The sequence below is a fragment of the Andrena cerasifolii genome, chromosome 3 (assembly GCF_050908995.1).
Source record: "Andrena cerasifolii isolate SP2316 chromosome 3, iyAndCera1_principal, whole genome shotgun sequence".
NCBI classification, from domain to species: Eukaryota; Metazoa; Arthropoda; class Insecta; order Hymenoptera; family Andrenidae; genus Andrena; species Andrena cerasifolii.
The window spans coordinates 17,956,057-17,974,313 of NC_135120.1; the positions used below are offsets into that span (position 1 = coordinate 17,956,057).

General features: G+C 37.2%; 4 protein-coding genes across 8 annotated transcripts; 2 read left to right on the forward strand and 2 right to left on the reverse strand.

The window, feature by feature from the left end:
- Nucleotides 1-15: 15 nt before the first annotated feature.
- Nucleotides 16-2,751, forward strand: Ktub (Tub domain-containing protein ktub). Of its 3 annotated transcripts, none has more exons than XM_076808337.1 (8): nt 16-207; nt 767-902; nt 960-1,052; nt 1,131-1,306; nt 1,625-1,792; nt 1,869-2,214; nt 2,274-2,426; nt 2,507-2,751. In XM_076808337.1, the coding sequence occupies exons 1-8, from the start codon at nt 166-168 to the stop codon at nt 2,638-2,640; spliced, it is 1,248 nt and encodes a 415-aa protein (XP_076664452.1). In that variant the 5' UTR covers nt 16-165; the 3' UTR covers nt 2,641-2,751. The 3 variants fall into 3 exon arrangements, with proteins under 3 accessions (XP_076664452.1, XP_076664454.1, XP_076664453.1); XM_076808339.1 differs by lacking the exon at nt 16-207 and adding an exon at nt 319-421; XM_076808338.1 differs by lacking the exon at nt 16-207 and adding an exon at nt 331-449.
- Nucleotides 2,752-4,254: 1,503 nt separating this feature from the next.
- On the reverse strand, nt 4,255-12,401 carry LOC143366888 (uncharacterized). Of its 2 annotated transcripts, XM_076808314.1 has the most exons (8): nt 11,838-12,401; nt 11,315-11,403; nt 10,886-11,037; nt 8,930-10,802; nt 8,570-8,782; nt 8,388-8,449; nt 8,162-8,327; nt 4,255-5,091 (listed from the first exon to the last, which is right to left on the reverse strand). In XM_076808314.1, the coding sequence occupies exons 1-8, from the start codon at nt 11,957-11,959 to the stop codon at nt 5,081-5,083; spliced, it is 2,688 nt and encodes an 895-aa protein (XP_076664429.1). In that variant the 5' UTR covers nt 11,960-12,401; the 3' UTR covers nt 4,255-5,080. The 2 variants fall into 2 exon arrangements, with proteins under 2 accessions (XP_076664429.1, XP_076664428.1); XM_076808313.1 differs by lacking the exon at nt 4,255-5,091 and having other exon boundaries at nt 5,228-8,327; nt 11,838-12,399.
- A 1,454-nt stretch (nt 12,402-13,855) lies between these two features.
- Nucleotides 13,856-15,382, forward strand: LOC143366564 (protein Abitram). Its single transcript, XM_076807681.1, has 3 exons — nt 13,856-13,908; nt 14,060-14,122; nt 14,227-15,382. The coding sequence occupies exon 3, from the start codon at nt 14,261-14,263 to the stop codon at nt 15,170-15,172; it is 912 nt and encodes a 303-aa protein (XP_076663796.1). The 5' UTR covers nt 13,856-13,908; nt 14,060-14,122; nt 14,227-14,260; the 3' UTR covers nt 15,173-15,382.
- Nucleotides 14,441-18,201, reverse strand: Coq2 (ubiquinone biosynthesis protein COQ2, mitochondrial). 2 transcript variants are annotated; one of them, XM_076807680.1, is made up of 7 exons: nt 18,072-18,201; nt 17,609-17,975; nt 17,248-17,414; nt 17,041-17,188; nt 16,635-16,828; nt 16,378-16,566; nt 14,441-15,814 (listed from the first exon to the last, which is right to left on the reverse strand). In XM_076807680.1, the coding sequence occupies exons 2-7, from the start codon at nt 17,958-17,960 to the stop codon at nt 15,611-15,613; spliced, it is 1,254 nt and encodes a 417-aa protein (XP_076663795.1). In that variant the 5' UTR covers nt 17,961-17,975; nt 18,072-18,201; the 3' UTR covers nt 14,441-15,610. The 2 variants fall into 2 exon arrangements, with proteins under 2 accessions (XP_076663795.1, XP_076663794.1); XM_076807679.1 differs by having other exon boundaries at nt 18,054-18,192.
- Nucleotides 18,202-18,257: the final 56 nt, after the last annotated feature.

The following is an 18,257-nucleotide window of genomic DNA, read 5'->3' on the forward strand; positions in this document are numbered from 1 at the left end:
AGGTTCTTCGCTGATCCTGATGCAGGGCTTTCTGTCGCAACGGTTGCCTGGGTAGTCAAAGGCGACGAGATATGTTTGGTGTAAACAAACTGGTTTTCTGACAAGCTGAATTCTTCTGTGAAAATCAATTGCATGTGACAGTTCCTGTTAATACGTATCGACAAAATGACATCCCTAGATTTAAGGCAACAGAAACTCGAACAACAGGTACGGGATGCCGTGGAATTTTTTATACTTTCGTGCGCGATAATCGACGAGTATCAGACTATTCATTCGATCACGATTCCGGCTTCTGCGTGTCAAATAATTTGGGAAACGATGAAGTATCGCGGATGCGTTGTATTTTTTAAAGGGCGCTATCCCTTCTTCGATCTCTCTTCGTGCATATGTTGCACGCGATTAATTATAAGCGAAATAAAAAGTAGGTCAAGTTTAAATATTCATCGAGTGTAAGTACTTAGAACGGTCACGGAATAACGCTTTTCTATTTCAAAAATCCTAGTAATACGGATATTTGTTTTAGCGGTTAGTTAATCATTTTTAAAGGGAGTAGCTACTTGTTGGAAGAATGCATTTCAGTTTGTGCGAGAAGGTTTAGATTTCCAGTGAACTGTGTAAAATACAATTGGTAAACAGAAGTGTAGGATGACAGAAATTTAAATTTATTTATGGATAGACGAGGAAGCAGATCATACAAATTATCAATTTGTCCTTAGCTCACGCTTCTGCTTAATAAGTTGTTGTAATGTAACGTGATTTCTTGCAGAGGCAACTTATCGCACAAAAAATGAAACAGAAAAGACAAACCGGTGCCAGTGGAATGGTACAGGCATCTAACATATCTAGTACCCAGCTTACAAGCCACTCCACAAAATGGATGAATCCAAATAAAGAATTACGAGGTAATACGAAAGAGTAATGAACATATAAGAACTATGTAAAAATATAATACGTTTCAGGGTACGACGGACCACTACAATTCAACATGTCGCAGGCGAACACTGACTTAACTGCATTTACAGAGGGCAAGGACATGGAAGTGAGAATAAATGGTATAACGTCTACCCAAACATTTATTTCCACTCGGTAGTAACAGTAGAAAACGCTAATGTTGCATCCTTCTCTCCCAGAAATGAGTACAGAGGGAGGTTTCTATCAGACGATGGAAGCCACCGATTGTGCGGACGAAGAATCGTCGCCCATAGATGTACATTCACCTTCAGAATCTCTACCGTGTCCTTCGCCCCTCAGAGTAGCACCGTCCGATGGTGCTGGTATGCTTATTAGTAGGGAAAACAATTCCTCGGTGAGGAGAATATGATAACGTTAACCCTTCAACGCACAGACCCTTGAACCTTTACTTAAAAATTCTGAGACTGATATATATCTTGTATTTTGTTATCTTGAAATGGAAAATATCAAATATCGATTTTCTAAAGTGAAAACATTGAAACCTACCTTAGCATCAAGAAAACTACAGATGGTTGCTAAAAAAAATTTAAATATAAACAAAACATTTTAAAATGAGCATTGCGCGCTGGTTTATCACTGGGAGTTAAAGGGTTAACCGTATATTACAATCGACGAATAACAGTTTAGAAGCTAACACACTGCGTTTATCCAGAGTCCAGAATTAGAGGGGAACGTGGAAGGAAATGTGGAGCATTTTGTACTGCAACCAGCAAACAAGAAAATGCATTACAAGTGTAGAATAACGCGCGATAGAAAGGGTATGGATCGCGGTCTGTACCCAACTTATTTTCTACATTTAGAACGTGATTATGGGAAGAAAGTATGCATCCACTGTACACAAGCACTTATATATTCCTTAATAGAGGAGATGGTAGTAGTTTCATTGCTTGTTACAGGTTTTCTTATTGGCTGGCCGTAAGAGGAAAAAGAGCACAACCAGCAATTACTTAATCTCGACTGATCCAACGGACCTCTCAAGAACAGGGGAGTCTTACATTGGAAAGTTGAGGTCGAACCTCTTGGGAACACAATTCACCGTTTACGACAACGGATACTCGCTAATGAAGGACGACAAACGAGACGAACGCTTCAATCCTAGACAAGAGTTGGCCGCGGTAATATACGACACTAATGTTTTAGGATTCAAAGGGCCTCGCAAGATGACCGTCATCATTCCGGGAATGACGTCGGATCAGAAGAGGGTCGAGATTTGCCCGAGGGACGACTCGGAAACGTTACTGGGTAAGTTACTCATATCGAGGTCAGCGTAATTAAATTTTTATAATGCGCCATTTTCACAGAACGTTGGAAAGTGAAGAACATGGACAATTTGATAGAATTACACAACAAGACTCCCGTGTGGAACGACGACACGCAATCGTACGTGCTTAACTTCCACGGACGGGTGACGCAAGCTTCTGTAAAGAATTTTCAAGTTGTACACGATAGCGATGGTCTGTATTTCATGCGTAGAAGTTAAGGATGTAAAGATTGTAGAATGAGAACTGTCTAACGCACTGGTTCTCCGTTACAGTGGATTATGTTGTAATGCAATTCGGGCGCGTGGCGGAAGATGTCTTCACGATGGACTACAGATTTCCGCTATGCACGCTTCAAGCGTTCGCCATCGCTCTAAGCAGCTTCGATAGCAAGTTGGCTTGTGAGTAACAACATAATGGATCGTTAAGGGCAACATTCGTCACGAGTTTGTGATTGGTAAACTACCTTGGTCAGAGAAGTCTGCAATAGACAATCAATAGATTGCAATGTCTTTTTTTTTTCAAATCTACGCAATGACAACTGTTTTACCAAAACCTGATACAGTACTGTCTCCGATATAATTGAAACTGGCTCGGGACGGGTTAGTTTCATCTTTCGAATTGGGTAGTTTATTTGGCTTGGGGGACGTCCTTAAATTACATAAGCCTTTTTTGGGGGGGGGTCGCGAATTTCTTACGTTTTCTTACAAATGGGGAAAGGGAGTCAGGTAGCGTCTTACGTAATATTTTTTAACGTAATTTTCAAGATGAGCGAAAGCGAGTTAAATGAATTATATAAACTTTTAAAAGAATTTTAATCGCTGAAACAATGCACTGTAAAAAATATTACGTAAGGAAGGGAGGGAGGGGTTTGAATATAAAATCTTACAAATTCTTATACTGGGGGAGGAAGAAATCGCCAAAATTACGCTTACGTAATTTAAGGACGGCCCCTCGCTTTCTTTCCCTACCGCGGCAAATGAGAGGTATTCAGAACGACCAAAAGGGTTGCAGTCCCTCTCACTTGTAACGGCACCTACAGGATAAGTAGTGGGGATAGAAGGTCGTCACTCGTGGAATCACGAATGTATCGCTTGGCGAGACAGTACTGTGTATTAATAAATAATCAAACGTGTGTTCACTTTTCTTACGTATGGGAAACATTTTTAACGTATTCACGCGTTAACAGCTGCAATTGTGTGATTGTTAACGCTCAGGCATTGTATTACACTACACGTTTCGACTTCTATCACATTTGTGAAGCTGTATTTTTATCAGTAATGAGAACACATTACGGGCTTTGGGTGATCGATACGTAAAGTTACCGGTAATCATTCGTAATTTGAATAAATCATATCTGATGAGACCAGTGGCGCACTCAGGATTTAATCTTGGGGGGAGCCGAGTTGAACGGCGAAAAATATTTTTAACGCAAAGTCAATCAAATTCATTAGGTGATTTTAATCTGTTTAAAGAATAAAATCCAGTTTTCTTTTCCTTTTACAAAGCCCCTTCTTTGAGGGGTGCCAGGGCCACTTAACCCTCTCTCTGGGTGCGCCACTGGATGAGATATTTACTTAAATTTGCATAACTCATTACCGGAGTCCAGAAATTTCATCGTTATTCGGTGTATCGTGAAACGCTATTTCGTATGCCCGAGTGTAATGCGTTCAGTATACAATAATGATGATACTAATACACTGCACAATTTACTGCCTAAGAAGATGACAATGTTTCTTTGTAATTTAGGAGTGTACATATTGTATGTTAAATCGATTCCTTTTCTAAGCTATACGCATTCGCTTGAATAGTTCAAGCACGAGCTTGGTAATTAGATAGTGCAAAGTATATACAGACCTGATGCATTGTGAAACACAAAACTGTTACTTTAATAGTAAGAAATATAAAGGACATGTATTTGCACTATACAATTATCATTTCTACACACTGATGTTTTATTTCGTACAATAATCTCGCAAAGGACACATTATTTTGCGTATGTTCCTATATGGAAAACATTGTTGTGTGTTTATCGAACAATTTTAGCTGCACGAAATTCTTTGTGAAATTCCCGAAGGCGCACCGATCAGAAAGATTATCCCCGAACTCATTACATTCATGATCTCAATGTACAACATTTTATCATTCATTACCCGAAAATGTCATTCCAATTACATATCAAGCGTATGTACTTACATTCCACGTAATTTATTATTCGATGTACACATTTCTATCATCGACATATCAGATTCATGTGCATAATTAAAAGGATCGATGTGGCAATTCTCTCGGTTAGAGAAGTACCAAAGAGTACAGCTGTACTTGCACTTGGTACAAAAGGAAATTAAAAAAAAAAAAAGAACGGTGACGTAAAAATATGTTAACGTCGTGCCTTTTTATAATGTTAATTGCGCGTTGGAACCTTTACCGTATCGGAAGATTGTGTATGAAACTGTAGAACTAAATTATTCTAAGTGAATCTTTGTGTGCTAAACTCATGACTTATGAAAAGGAAGGTGCTATTTAAAACTGCTGAAACTAATTTGTTAAAAGAGAGTGAGAGAAAGAGCGAGAGAGCGAGAGAGATAAAGAATCCAATTTATATGTATGTAATTAAAAACAGTATTATTATTTAAATTGCCAATTGGATATTTTGTAATAAGTGTGATATTTCATAATCGATTTATCCTTTATTTTGGTAATTTAAATACTGGATAATATTTAAGATATCTTGGTACCACTTCAATGTGCGTGCGTGTGTACTAGAAAGTAATTATAAATAGAAACTTGTAGTTAGCTTATCACGTTCGAAATTTGTAAATCGAAGTGTTCAATGGGTATTGATATTTTCAATGATCACCTGAAAATAAATACAAACTGCAAATTTTACGGAATGTTTCTAAACCTATTACTTAATAAACGTTAGACTTTCGAGAATATGCTGATGTTGCTCTTAAGTTAAACATAAAAGGGCGAACAGCAATGAATAGGGGATATTTTAACATGAAACATTTATTTTGCTATAGTAAAACGTTTATTATCATAGGCTCTAATAGAAAAAGATCACATTGCATTTTTTACACCAATCCTGGGCAGTACGATTAGCGGAGCTGGCTAATTCAGTTTCCTTAGTTTGAATGTATAAAAAAGTTCTATAGTATCATAATACAATAAAGGCACTTAAGGTCTAACATTTAAACACATAAATAAAGAATATAATATGACTATCACTTTTCTGTTTTATTATTTACAATATGGGTACAAATTTTTCAAACTTTTTTAGGAAAGAGAAACGAGAAAGAGATATTTACGAAAGTTAAATTCTATCCTCTCTATTCCTGCGATTGGATATGTCACCATTATCGTATCACTGTGTGCCAGTGATTTTATATCGTTAAAAAATATATGCAGATTTATTCAATTTTCTGTTCTCTAGATTCTTCATTGTCCGAAGAATGAGTTGTGAAATTACTTCGATAGAATTGTTGGCATACGAAGAAGATTTTCACTGCCGCCAAGGATACTTTGCATTACGTATACGTCGCAAAGTAACTATAAATCCATGCTCAAACTGTTACCACAACTTCAAACACAACGCAACAAGCGTAACGATTTATCGTAAAATATGTACTACTAAAATTCAAAAAACAGGTTTGCAGCTGTGTGCTTAAAACTGGCAAAATTCTCTAATAAAAGAAACGAGTCGATGTACAAGCGCTTCGCTATCCCCCTTCCTGCGAAGAATTACAGAGGAGGTATATCGAACAGAGCGTCGAGCACAAGTGTAATAACTGATACGAGTAATTCGCAGAGTTGATTAAGAAAAGTATGAACATATATTGTAATATAAAGATCTTATATGTACGGAACATTCCTGAAGAGTCAACAATATTATAAAATATTGCATCTGCTATAACAGTAGAAAAATCTTGTATAATGAACTAATAATACACTTGACCTCATTATTTTATCCAATTTTCAAAATACTTTGCAGGCAAATCTTTCTAAAACATTTTAATACTCCCCTTTAAAAAATCATTTACCTTCACTTTGAATCATCAATGGACTCTTCACAAATACCCTCTACAATAACTATTCTTTATTCGTTCTTTTATGTATTTATAAAGCTTTGATATTTAATATAATCATTATAGCGTATTACTTTGTCAGCGATTGAAATACTAATGTAACTTGAATGTAATATACAAATATATTTTAATCAATACAATTTCCTTCTTTCGATATCTGTGGACTACGATCTGCCGTAGCTTTTAGTTTGCTGGGAGAAATGAAGTTTCGAGGACGGAAATGAAAAGTACGTACGAGGTATACGACAAGTGATCGCCCATCTTATTAAAAATCTTAATTCTTTGAAAGATTCTAGCACTTTCTGCTCCTTCTTCTTACAGTTTCGTTCGCTCGAGTAGACTTTTTAGTAATTTTGTTACGGATGTATTAGTCACAGATCCAGTCTTTTGTTTGCAATTGCCTTCCCTAGTTTGTCATCAATTACATCTTTTTATTATTAAATGAAAGGGTACTGTAAAATTCTACAATCTTAGACGCTTTATATATACATATCGATACGCATTCTCAGAATTCATAAGCCTCTGCGTGTAAAGCGTATTCTCCTGCTGCTTCGACGTACGAATCAACCTTCTTTATGATATGCAAACAGTTTTGTAATTAACTGCTGGTATGTACGATTTAAAATTTAAGAGAGTTTAAAATGATAAAAATGTTCTATCGATTCTTATACATTAAAATTGTTTAAAAGTTTTCCAGGGTATAGGAGCTGATATAAAAATTACAATTAAAAAAATATTTATCGCAGATCAGCAAGACAATTATGCCTGAATGCAAGGGCAGGTGAATCGTGTGGAATTAATAATGTACACATAAATTACTGCGTGCCCAATTCTGCGTAGGCCACTTATATTAAGAAAGTAGCTTATTGTATTTCTTTTTAAAGATAGTACTATACATATTTTTAGAGAAATGAATAAAAGATTAAAATTTGTCTTGAACCTTTTATCTATAAAGAATTGCTTATGAATTGTTTAAATACTTTTGCAAGTTTATTTTCATTGAGGCGAATAACTTATTTATACGAAAATTAGTTTTCTAACGTGTTGGTTCAACAATCCCTACTGTTATTGCTTCAATTGTTTTATTGCAATTTATTAACCCAGACCTTTTTAAGACGTAAGATTTGCACAAAAGTCGCGATTCAGAATTCTACCTACCTAACTATCTGCAGTAAATTAACGGTACGTTATTAAGTTTCCAAAACGAAATGCACGCGCCGCGTATAGATTCTCTTGCTGAAATACAATATTATTTCATATTTAACAATATCCTTACACAAAAAAATTATTTTCATATATCAACACGTGTAGTGAGGACAGTGTTCTGGTTCAAGTATACTAATTTATGTTCACCAGGCTACTGCGTTTTCGCAATGAATTAAAATCTTGAATTAGAACGCGAGCAGAGACGCGGTGCGAAAAACGACCGAGAAATAATAATTTAGACGAAACAACTACAACACTCTACTACGTCTCCTTTCTTTTATATAAAAAAAATTTAAAAGTGGAAAAAAATCGTTGCTACACTATCATAAAACATTACGGTCTGAGAATTTTTTAACAGATCTCGATAAACTTGCATTGTATCTTTTTTAGAAAGCGAAAAGGGTTGAGAAGTTGATTAGACCCTTCATCATCTGGAAGTTTAATAATACTGAACTTTTGCCACGTTCGAAAGAGTCCTTCTTTTCTCCCTCCGAGGACATAACTTAAACGCCTTTTATACAAATTACCGATACAGATTAAATTAAAGGCCCTATTTAGAAAAAACGTACGCCTCTTTTGATTATTAGTACCCCCCCCCCCCCCCGAATTTTTACATATAGCCTTTTTTTACATCACCTTGGGCATTCTTTACAGTGGTCCTGGCCAACCTAGGAGCTGGTATACGAGACGCTGGTCTGGGAATAGCACTCGTCAAATTTGACGCTCTATTCCCAGTGCTCCAATTTGTCGGCTGTCGCAGCTTCGTTTTGTTTTCAACTTTCACCACCGTCTTATTAAACACCTGCGATTCAACACGTTCGATGTAACACGCAAGCTGTAATACAAAGCACAATAAACTCACCTCGTCTTTCTTCTCTATATCCACTTCGTTCTCCTGTTTCAGTGCGGTCTCTGTAGGGTGACCTTAAAAAATAATTTGTAAGAAATCCTCTATCGGTAACGAGCATAAAGAACAGAGACAGACTGCTGTACGCAGCACGTATCATTCCGCATTCTCTAAACTTAGTTGACTTTTTAGCTTACCATCAGAATTTATGGACTGATTAGATCTGCTCGGACTTAGTAACGGGGAACTTGTTTTAACACTGTAATCCATACTTAACGGCGAATTAGACTCTCTTTTGCAACCACCGATGCCATTCTTTAGAATAGGGGAAGGTAACTCTTTCTTTATGTCGACCCACGCGTTTTCTAAGACTCGTCTATTCAACGGAGGCTGTGTATCCTGTTTCAAGCCTAATAATAATTAAACACATACAGATGTATATATTCTGAATCTCTGTACTTGCTTAAATTTATACTGTTTACAATCGGGTTCCACTTCAAGAATGAACTCATCACCAACGACAGTAAAAAGAGAATTTAGCATTAAGTAATACTCACTCTCTTCTTGCATCCGCACTATCTGATGCAACTGTTCGATATTCATTGGCTGGACAGTGTACGAGTTGTGACTGCTGTCCGAACACGTGCTAAGCCTGTCGTCTAGGTCAGGCGCGCTGTGAGCACTCTGTGTACTTTCGATACTTTCCGTAGATCCCCCAGCACCCATCAACTGCAGTTCCTCTACGCCAGGGTTGAGCTCCAGGAGTCGTTGCTCAGAGCCACTCTTCATTTTCCCCAAAGAGTACAATTTATTCGCTAGACTTTTTTCCACGTCTCTTACGATGTTGGGCTGTGAGCCTTTCATGTATCCAACACTAGACGGATTCGTACATCCCGTAGTGTTGATAGTCTTCAATGAACTGGATACGAGATTGGGATTGGATTTCTGAAGGAACTGCGGTAGCTTTGATAGCATCCGTGGAATATGCTGCTTCGTCTTCTGCAGCTTCGCAGGTGGCTTCAGGAACGTAGTATCTACGCTCTCCGGAGGTTCCGTGTTTTCCATATCACTCTTTCCACCATGAGCGATAGCCTTCTTCGTAAAAGTATAGTACTTTTTGTCTTGCGAATTCTGAACACATGCTCCCGCCTCGCTAACTATTTCCCCCTCGGATTTAAATCTATTAATTGACGGTTCCTTTTTATACGTATTATATTTATTCTCTACAGGGATATCGTTTCTAACATTCCGGTTAGGAGCTCCATCGACTACTTCTTCCTTAGCCTTTCCGTCCTGGAGGTCATTACCCACGTGATTGAATGTACAATCAAGTCGATGATCTCCGCTTCTGTGTATCTCTGCTAACAATTCTTTTCTCAGCGACATAGGTGCTTTGAAATTCGAACTTAAAGCCGTGTTATATATTCGCGATTGTTCTAAATGCTTCATAGTTTGAAATGTGGAATTTAATGCGTCCGCGTTCTTGGGGGTCGATTGATTACAAAGAGAAATGGGCAACTTAAATGTAGAATCCAAAGCGTTGTTATGCATAAATGAGAAAGGCGAATTTGGAAGAGGCGCGGAAGATTCGATCAAATTCCCTGCGACATTTGAAGCTGTACTTTTCCTCAGATCACACGTTCTATCTTTATCCTTATGCGTATCAGGTTTAATAACCATAGTTGTGTCCTTATTCGCTTTCCCAACTTCCATTGTAGAATACGTAGAATCTAAAACGAGCGGGTTCTCAACATTCTGAGACGTCGAAAGATACGTAGCGTTTAAATTGTACAATTCTTTCTTCTCGTTATTCCCTAATAGTAATGATTTTCTATTCGCATCATCTTTGTTTACAAACGTGGAAGACAAAGTAGTTGCACCCCTTTTATCTTTATCTACATTAGCCAGCACAAGCGCTTTAGCAGCTGCTTCTGCGCTATAAGTTTCGTTCAATTCCATTTTATCAATCGTATAAGATTCATTTGTAAATACTTTGTCCGTTGGATTCAGGCAGTAGCTTTTGTTATCATCTGATTCAACTTTCGAGAAAGTCTCATTAATATTCATACTCTTAGAATGTTCGTGCTGGTCAGCCTGTTGGCCACACGTACGAGTCAAATTAGCAGGCTCGTCGTTACAATCCTCATTATGTAAAGAATCATCCCTAGGCAACGATATGATAGATGAGTAAAAAATAGAAGGATGCGAAACGTTCATCAACGTATCACCGACTCCAGGTTCCGCCAAGTTAATAAACGAATCATTTCCCTTTGAGTGTGACATATTGAAGAAAAGTTCCATACTTTCTGGGCCCGACGTTGCCATGCTTTCGTCAAAAAGGAGACTAGTATTCGCTATAGGCGCCATTTTTAACATATGAGGTACAGCATCCTCTTTACTGGCAGTAGGCATATCTGAATATTTACTCAGCTTTAAACAAAGAAGATCATATTAACATCTACATGCTACTACAATGCGTATAGTGTATACAATGCAGGCATAAATGAACTCACATCTTCTTCTATATTTGAAAAATCTGAGCACGAAGTTCTCCATGCGTTTACCATACGTGGAGACAAGGTTTCAAAAACAGAATCGAAGCAAGTTCTAACGGGCCGTTTCTTAGGTCTCGTGAAAGTTCTTGTATCGATAGATCTCCTATTAGCTGTAAAAACATAATATTTCACACATAGGTACCAAACTATACACAGTTACATCAAAGACGATTAAAGGCTGGCTCTCACTGCGCCTCGATTTGGCGCAACTTCTTTTCTTACTTTTTCTCGAGGACAAACCCGTTGATCGCAGTTGCTTTGAAGCGAGGCAAGGCGAGGCATAGTGCGAGTCAAATTGTGAAACTGCCTAAGAAAACCTTAGGAGGAATAAAATGAGCCGAGGCGAGGTGTAATGAAAGCCAGCATTAACTACTATACAATATATACCTGAGAAAGGTAACAACGGTACGCTTCTCAACCAGACGAACAAATCCTGAACCTGAGGCTCTGTTTGACACCCTATCGGTACACACAACCTGACAAAACAATAATTATTTATCAAGTTACAAATTCAAATTTAATAGCGACACTGTAAAAACAGTAACAGGGAATGTTTTCAACAAAAGCAGTTGCAGAAGATACGTAAGGCATCGGATACCATCTCGTAGACCTTGGAAAGGAATTAACGGACCCTTCTTGGGTGTAGGTTACTATAGATGGTATATATCTGGATTACTACGTACGTTAAAAACTTTAAATTACAATATCTCGAAAACGAAGGCCCATTCAACGGAAAGCCGAAATGGTATTTTCATATTACATGAGTACTACGACCCCCAGATAATGTCGTTCCAAAAGCAATTTCCACTACCGCGATGTTCCCTTGTTAGTACATCGACATTTAAGGACAGCGATTACCTTTAATGGAAAATACTGAATAGTAATTGACGATTAGGGTAAAGCCACTTACCAGGTATCAGTGTCATCGAAGTCGAAAGCAGATACGTCGATAATCTCGGCTTTATCGATGAGACTCGCATCGTTTGTGTACTGCTTATGCGCGATTTCCGCATCCACTTTCCTTTCTGACATGTTTCGTTGGAATTACGAAGCTAGAAGTCCCGATGAACACATATTTTACCGTTAAAGCGCCTTTTCCCGTGCGGACTGGGTGACGTGGTAGACATATAAAAATAGTGTCGCGCCTTGACAAATCATTTACAAAATTCCTGAAAGCACAGCACCGTTCGCGGTTCGAAAGCATACGTATTAAAATTAATCAGACGTCAACGGACATAACCACACACGGACACAAAAGGTAGGAACTTTTTTCGGGTATTTTTACTTGTTTTCAGAAGAACCACAGCTGGCCACAGGACAAAAGAATAATTATAGAAGGGCCCCTTTCATCGCGTTACATTCAACGTTCCTTGGCATTTCTTTTGCAGAACCCATTTCCTTTTCCGCAGTTCGTTATCACTTCACTGTTTCCTTTTTCTGTGTATAATGTGGCTTACGCTGCTCCGCCAATAGAAACTACACGAATCTGGGAATATTGTGCGTCGACGCTGGTAACTTTTCGTTGGAAATGCACCTTTAACGTACGAATTGAATTTCAATATCGTTATTGTTATTTGAAACTTAAATAACACTACTATTTGAACAACTAGGGTACATGTCCCGATTACGGTGATTTGACGCTGACTTGCTCGCGAAGGAATTAATTACTGACTTCTCTTACTTTAATTTTGCTTGGTGAAAATTTATATTGGTTTTTTTAAAAATGCTAATTGTTTAAAAATGCAACCCTCTCGTTTGCAACACACACATTAATAGTTTAACTTACTTAAGAAAAATTCTTTCCCTATTTATTTATGCGAGTTTTTTGTACGGCTTCTTTAAGTATAAAGGCATCGTAATGGGGACAGGGCACCGTAATCGGGACACGTACTCTATGGATAGTTTCAAATTTTATTTTTTAATGAAGAAGTAGATAGTTTAAATGCAAAGATTCAAATTTGTTGATTTTGTGTCGTTCGAAATGAAGTAACTTGAAACTACTTTATCAATGTGAACCTGTTATTTATTCGACTCGAAATATCCTTTCAAGCACAGACGAGGTATAGGATATCCTACACCTCGTCTGTGTTTCAAGTTTGAAGTAGAGGTTCTTTCAACTTTAATTGCCATGAAATTCATCCTGACTCATGTGAACGAGGCATTAGGAAGAGCAAAGATATGCGGAAAGAGTAGGTAATGCAGGTTATGGAAGTAATGTTGATAATGTAGAAAATGAACGTATCAGCAAAGTTAATTGCGAAGTTAGTTACATTCTGTTCAAATAATTCTTTAAAATATCGTTGTATATAAATTCTATTCTTTTGATTGTTCATTAATGATTTGAAAATTAAATTTTATAAATTAATTCAGTAGCAGCTTTCAAAGAGATCAAACGTATTTATAATTAGAAGCCAAGATCGATAGAGAACGCGCCACAGTTTGAAAATAAATTTATAATGCTTCAAATAAGTTAAGTTTTTAGACTCCAAATAAATGAATACAACAATCATTACAACTATTATGCAATGGCATAATAATTCATATATTTAAAACAGTCGGATATTATCATTGCAATTTAGATAATAAATGTAAAATTTAAAGGCGAATTATTTAACAAAGAGATCTGCACTTTCAACCATCTATATAACCTTAAACTTAATGCATAAAAGCGCATTATTTTCGTAGGCATATGATGACTGTTCTTGATATTACTTGAAAGTGTAACTATCTACGATAATAACAAGATGAAAAACTACCATTCGTTGGCAGCTCATAATTCTGCTTGCAATGAATTCTTTTACAAAGTTCAAGATTGTCAATACGAGGTAGTTCATTAATCCATAAGTTACACATGCATTCAGTTTCAATAGTATGGACATAACCTAACAATTTTCTCCGCTTCGTTACAGCACCCGTTCGGAAAATTTGTTGGCTACTGTAACAGTGTCGAGAAAGAAATGCGAAAGTGCATAAAGGAACAAGTTAGTTCTGCCGCCTAATTACCCGAAACTTTAATTCTCTGTACCCTCGTTTGAATTAACTGTGCAATCAAGTCAATGTCATAGAATAATAAAAATATAAATCGGTTTAAATGCTAGAACATACACTTACTTGTTTAATATCTTTTTACAGCGTCAAGTTAATAGAGGAATAAATAGGGAAACTGCTAAACAAAGATTAAACAAAGTACTTGAGGTACAACAAAAAGAAGAAAAGAGGGAACAAGCGAGTCACTGAAAATAATTTAGTTTGAAATGTATTCTTAATAAAAAGTATTTCAATTTTTTCTGTCGCATTAGGAATCTGTTGATAGTAAACTTTCATTATCCAACAATGAACACTAACTCGGATACCAACGAACCAAGTTCGAAAAGAATAAAATCCTCCGACGACGTAGGAAAGGATTCTCATAATGCGCACGAGCAATCGCAAGATACAAAGACTTCACAAGAGGATAATAACGTAGATAAGAATTCTGAAGATCAGAGAAATTCAGAACCACTAGACAACGAAGACGAAGAAGAGAAATCTTTATCGAACAATGACGAAGATGATAGTTTATTTCCTTTTCCACCAGACAATGATATCACGGATATGTTAGAAGGAGTGAAATATCACGGATCGTTTCCAACAATTACAGAACGATACTTTACCGCTTATTACAAATTGAACGTACAAAGCCCTGCGGACGATATTTGTATATTAATGCACAGCAATCGTATATGCATGCTTTCTCTAGCTCCTAGTCACGCAGCTTTGCAAAGCGATACAGAAATAGTAAAAGTTGACTTCAAAGTCAGCAATAAGCTCGACAGAGTTTTGAACAAAGTGTCGGGTAAAAGTAAACACGGCGCTCAACCATTGCAAGCTAATTCCAATATTTGTATAATCACTTGCTCCGATGAGAAAACATATACCATAAAATGTTGCATAATCGGAAAGTTGGTGGAAGTGAATGAAAGCTTACTAGGAAATCCAAAACTTTTATTGGAACCTCCACACAAGGGTGGCTACTTAGCTATTGTACTCCCAAACATAAAACTCTTGGATAAAATGAAAGAACCTTTGTTAACGCGTGAACAGTACGACTCTAAGATGTTGGAGCGTCAGAGTGCCGAGAATCAGCTGGAAATATCGGACGTATGCACAACGAATATTTCATTGAAGACTACTTCGGAACCAATGGGTAATAGCTCTCGATTAAACTCTAACGAGGATCAGATTACATTACCCGTTGGAAGTTGATTTAATGTAAAGACACGCCATCATTCGTCTACATAATCCTACTAATTTGTAATAAATGTACATGCATCCTTGAGGGAGAAGAAAAATTATTTGTTGTTTTCTTTACACTTTGTTGTTACAATTAATATTTCGTAATACCTACTATGATTGTTACTATTATTGTACAATGGTGAAATCTTTGGTGTAAAATAAGTATTTTGTCAAAGGTAACATGTTTTTATTGTTAACCTTTCCTTTTTTCACTGTTTGAATTGTACCATTCAGAATTCCAAGAACAATGTTGTTTGTAGCTAGAAATTATATTATTCTTATGGCACGTATGCACGAAATGATTGAAATTAATTTCCTTAATTTACTGGGACCAGCCAGCCATTCGCATAATTCTTTCGTCATTAATATACATAGCCTCGCTTGTGCCACTCAATCTGAATACTTCATTTATAATGCTGAGAAGCGATGCATCTGTTTAACAGAAGTAGATTCTTCTATCGCTTCTTGCTCGACACTTTTATCTTTCTTATATGGAAAATCTTTCATTAGATTTCCTAATATAATTCCAGCAAATAGAATCATTCCTACCCTGTGATTGGAGATGAATTTCTTGGCACAGTCCGCAGAATTATTAATATTCAAACTATATACCTAAAACGTATTATATACATACATCAGTTTTGTGTACTTAAATATAAACATCAGTTTTATAGCATTAAATGAAGCAATTAAGCTGTGACTCGATACTGTTTCATTCTCAGCATGTTAAGGGGGAATCCTATTTTTTGGGCTAAAAATATAGCAAAATTTGGGAATTTGTTTTTACGAAACTAGCCATTCGATTCATCTGAATTTTGGACCATGTTTTTATACATCTTTGAAGAAGCTGCAGTTTTTTTTATTATTTATTTGTAATAATAAATATAGGAGTTATGCATATTTAGAAGTTTTCCGTCCTCACCGATTTCAATGATTTGTGGATATGTTGTCGGGGACACGATTCTGAACAACTTTTTCCTACACATGTTACCGCCGCTCGACCTTCGCCAGCATGGGACAAAGCAAATGACGAAGCTGACCTTCGTTTTTCTAATATTCGAAAACTTCTAAATAATTACCGAATGGCTAGTTTCTTAAAAAGCACATTCCCAAATTTTGCTATGTTTGTAGCCCAAAAAATAGGATTCCCCCTAACGACATTTGTAATTTTATACCTGATTGGCAAGATGAACACCAACTAATCCCACTGCTCCATAATACGGCCAAGTCTGCGCAGTTAATACGCCTGACGCAATTAACCCTGTTAGCATCGTTGTACTAAATCCTGTCAGGTACACTTTTGTCCTGTTGCCAAACTTTAAAGCTGTTGATTTTATCCCCACTATAATGTCATCTACTTTGTCCTGTAATACGAAGACGAATAATATGAAAGCATTCGATAAACTGTAAAGACAGTGGCCTTTAATTGTACCTGATGCGCGTATATAGTGTCATACAAAAGAGTCCAGCAAACTCCAGCGGCATAAAGTGGTAGACATACGGACCAGTTGCAGGATCCTTGCACGGCGGACCACCCCAAGAGCGCACCCCAATTAAAAGTCATTCCTAATATCAGCTGCGGCCAATATGTTACTCGTTTCATGACGGGATATAATATTACCAAAACTGTAATAAAAGAAATTCAAAAGTTACAGTACTTTTGTACTTACTTCAACAGCATTTCCCAAATTTTAATTCACGGACTTCTTAAACTGATGGCTGAATAAATTATTAAACACGCATACTTGATATCATTGATAAAATTAAAGAGGATTTGTCAAAGCGACTAGTCGATAAAATTGAGAAATACTGTCTCGTATTAGTGTCTAAAGAAATACCTAGTGAACTTGCACCCAATATAATACTATAAAGATTTAGTTGCAACAATACAAGTAATCCCAAAGTTAACTGGCTTCCAAGGAAAGTAAGTGATTGTAGAGGCGAAATTTCTCCTGTGACCAATGGTCTATCTTTTGTTCTGGCTACCTGGCATTAAAAAGTTCTCATAATGTCTACTGCCGATATATTCCTCGAGTGAATATTACCATTCCGTCGATATCTTGGTCCCACATGTCGTTTATAATGCATCCAGCTCCGCGCATCACGAACGCGCCTATCCCAAACAGAGCCAGAAGTTGGAAATCTGGCCACGCACCTGGTGTCGCTGCCATGGCTATGCTCCATCCGCAAGGCCAGAATAATAACCAAGATCCTATACACGCATCAATTATCGATACATTGATATTTAATTTGTCTGATTATAGGCACGTGGCTTGGGGCTTGTCGAACATTGACGTAATGACTAGCTAAGAGCTCGACCAGCCCCGAACTATGTGCCTATAACGAGAGGGTACTGTATTTCCTTGACAAATTGAGTTTAAGAAATAAAATATATTACTATCGCACCTATGGGCCTGTCCATTCTTAGCAGTTTCAAGTAGGGTCGTATCTTAGACGGAGAATTATCCACCATCTTTGCAGCGAATTTTGCGTTCCGTTTCTGTGGTACATCTTCTCCTCCGACATGTGTCGTTTCTTTATTCTCATTCGGTGGGTCTCCGACAGGTTTCAACACATTGCTTGTGAATGTATTATCAGCCTTACAGCTACGTTTATCGTATACAAAGCTTGAGGTGTGAACTGTGAGGCGAGGGTGGAAATGGGTAATGGCACAGTTCCTCTGACTAGATTCTGCGTAATAGGATAACAGAAGTTTGCTAGAACCAATTAATCGCTGACACCTTCGGACTAGTATCATTGTTTTGCTTTACACCTGTCATAAATGAGGATCATGAATTCTATGTAACCTCAACTCCTCGTAACTCAATGTAATTATTAAATACGTTCTCACACGTGATTATATATTTACGTCAGCACTGTTCGTCCTTTGTCGTTCCTAAGTCATTGTGATAAACCTGCCGGCGTTTCTTTGCATTATGTAATTAATTCGGCGAACCATGATACAAGGTTAAGTGGTAATTCTTTACAGTAGAATCAAGCAGCATGCAGAAATGTAGGTATGCACGCAACCGTTGCGTAACAGCTCGTCATGCGC

Excerpts from the sequence above, each read along its gene's own strand:
- LOC143366888 (XM_076808313.1), bottom strand. The coding sequence starts at position 11,959 with ATGTCAGAAAGGAAAGTGGATGCGGAAATCGCGCATAAGCAGTACACA. Across the intron at positions 8,450-8,569 it reads TCAGTCCATAAATTCTGATG|GTCACCCTACAGAGACCGCA; the intron begins GTAAGCTAAAAA and ends TTATTTTTTAAG. Across the intron at positions 8,328-8,387 it reads ATATAGAGAAGAAAGACGAG|GTGTTTAATAAGACGGTGGT; the intron begins GTGAGTTTATTG and ends GTTGAATCGCAG.
- Coq2 (XM_076807680.1), bottom strand. The coding sequence starts at position 17,960 with ATGATACTAGTCCGAAGGTGTCAGCGATTAATTGGTTCTAGCAAACTT. Across the intron at positions 17,189-17,247 it reads ACCAAGATATCGACGGAATG|GTAGCCAGAACAAAAGATAG; the intron begins GTAATATTCACT and ends TTTTAATGCCAG. Across the intron at positions 16,567-16,634 it reads ACACTATATACGCGCATCAG|GACAAAGTAGATGACATTAT; the intron begins GTACAATTAAAG and ends TTCGTATTACAG.
- Ktub (XM_076808337.1), top strand. The coding sequence starts at position 166 with ATGACATCCCTAGATTTAAGGCAACAGAAACTCGAACAACAG. Across the intron at positions 208-766 it reads AACAGAAACTCGAACAACAG|AGGCAACTTATCGCACAAAA; the intron begins GTACGGGATGCC and ends GATTTCTTGCAG. Across the intron at positions 903-959 it reads TCCAAATAAAGAATTACGAG|GGTACGACGGACCACTACAA; the intron begins GTAATACGAAAG and ends AATACGTTTCAG.
- LOC143366564 (XM_076807681.1), top strand. The coding sequence starts at position 14,261 with ATGAACACTAACTCGGATACCAACGAACCAAGTTCGAAAAGAATAAAA.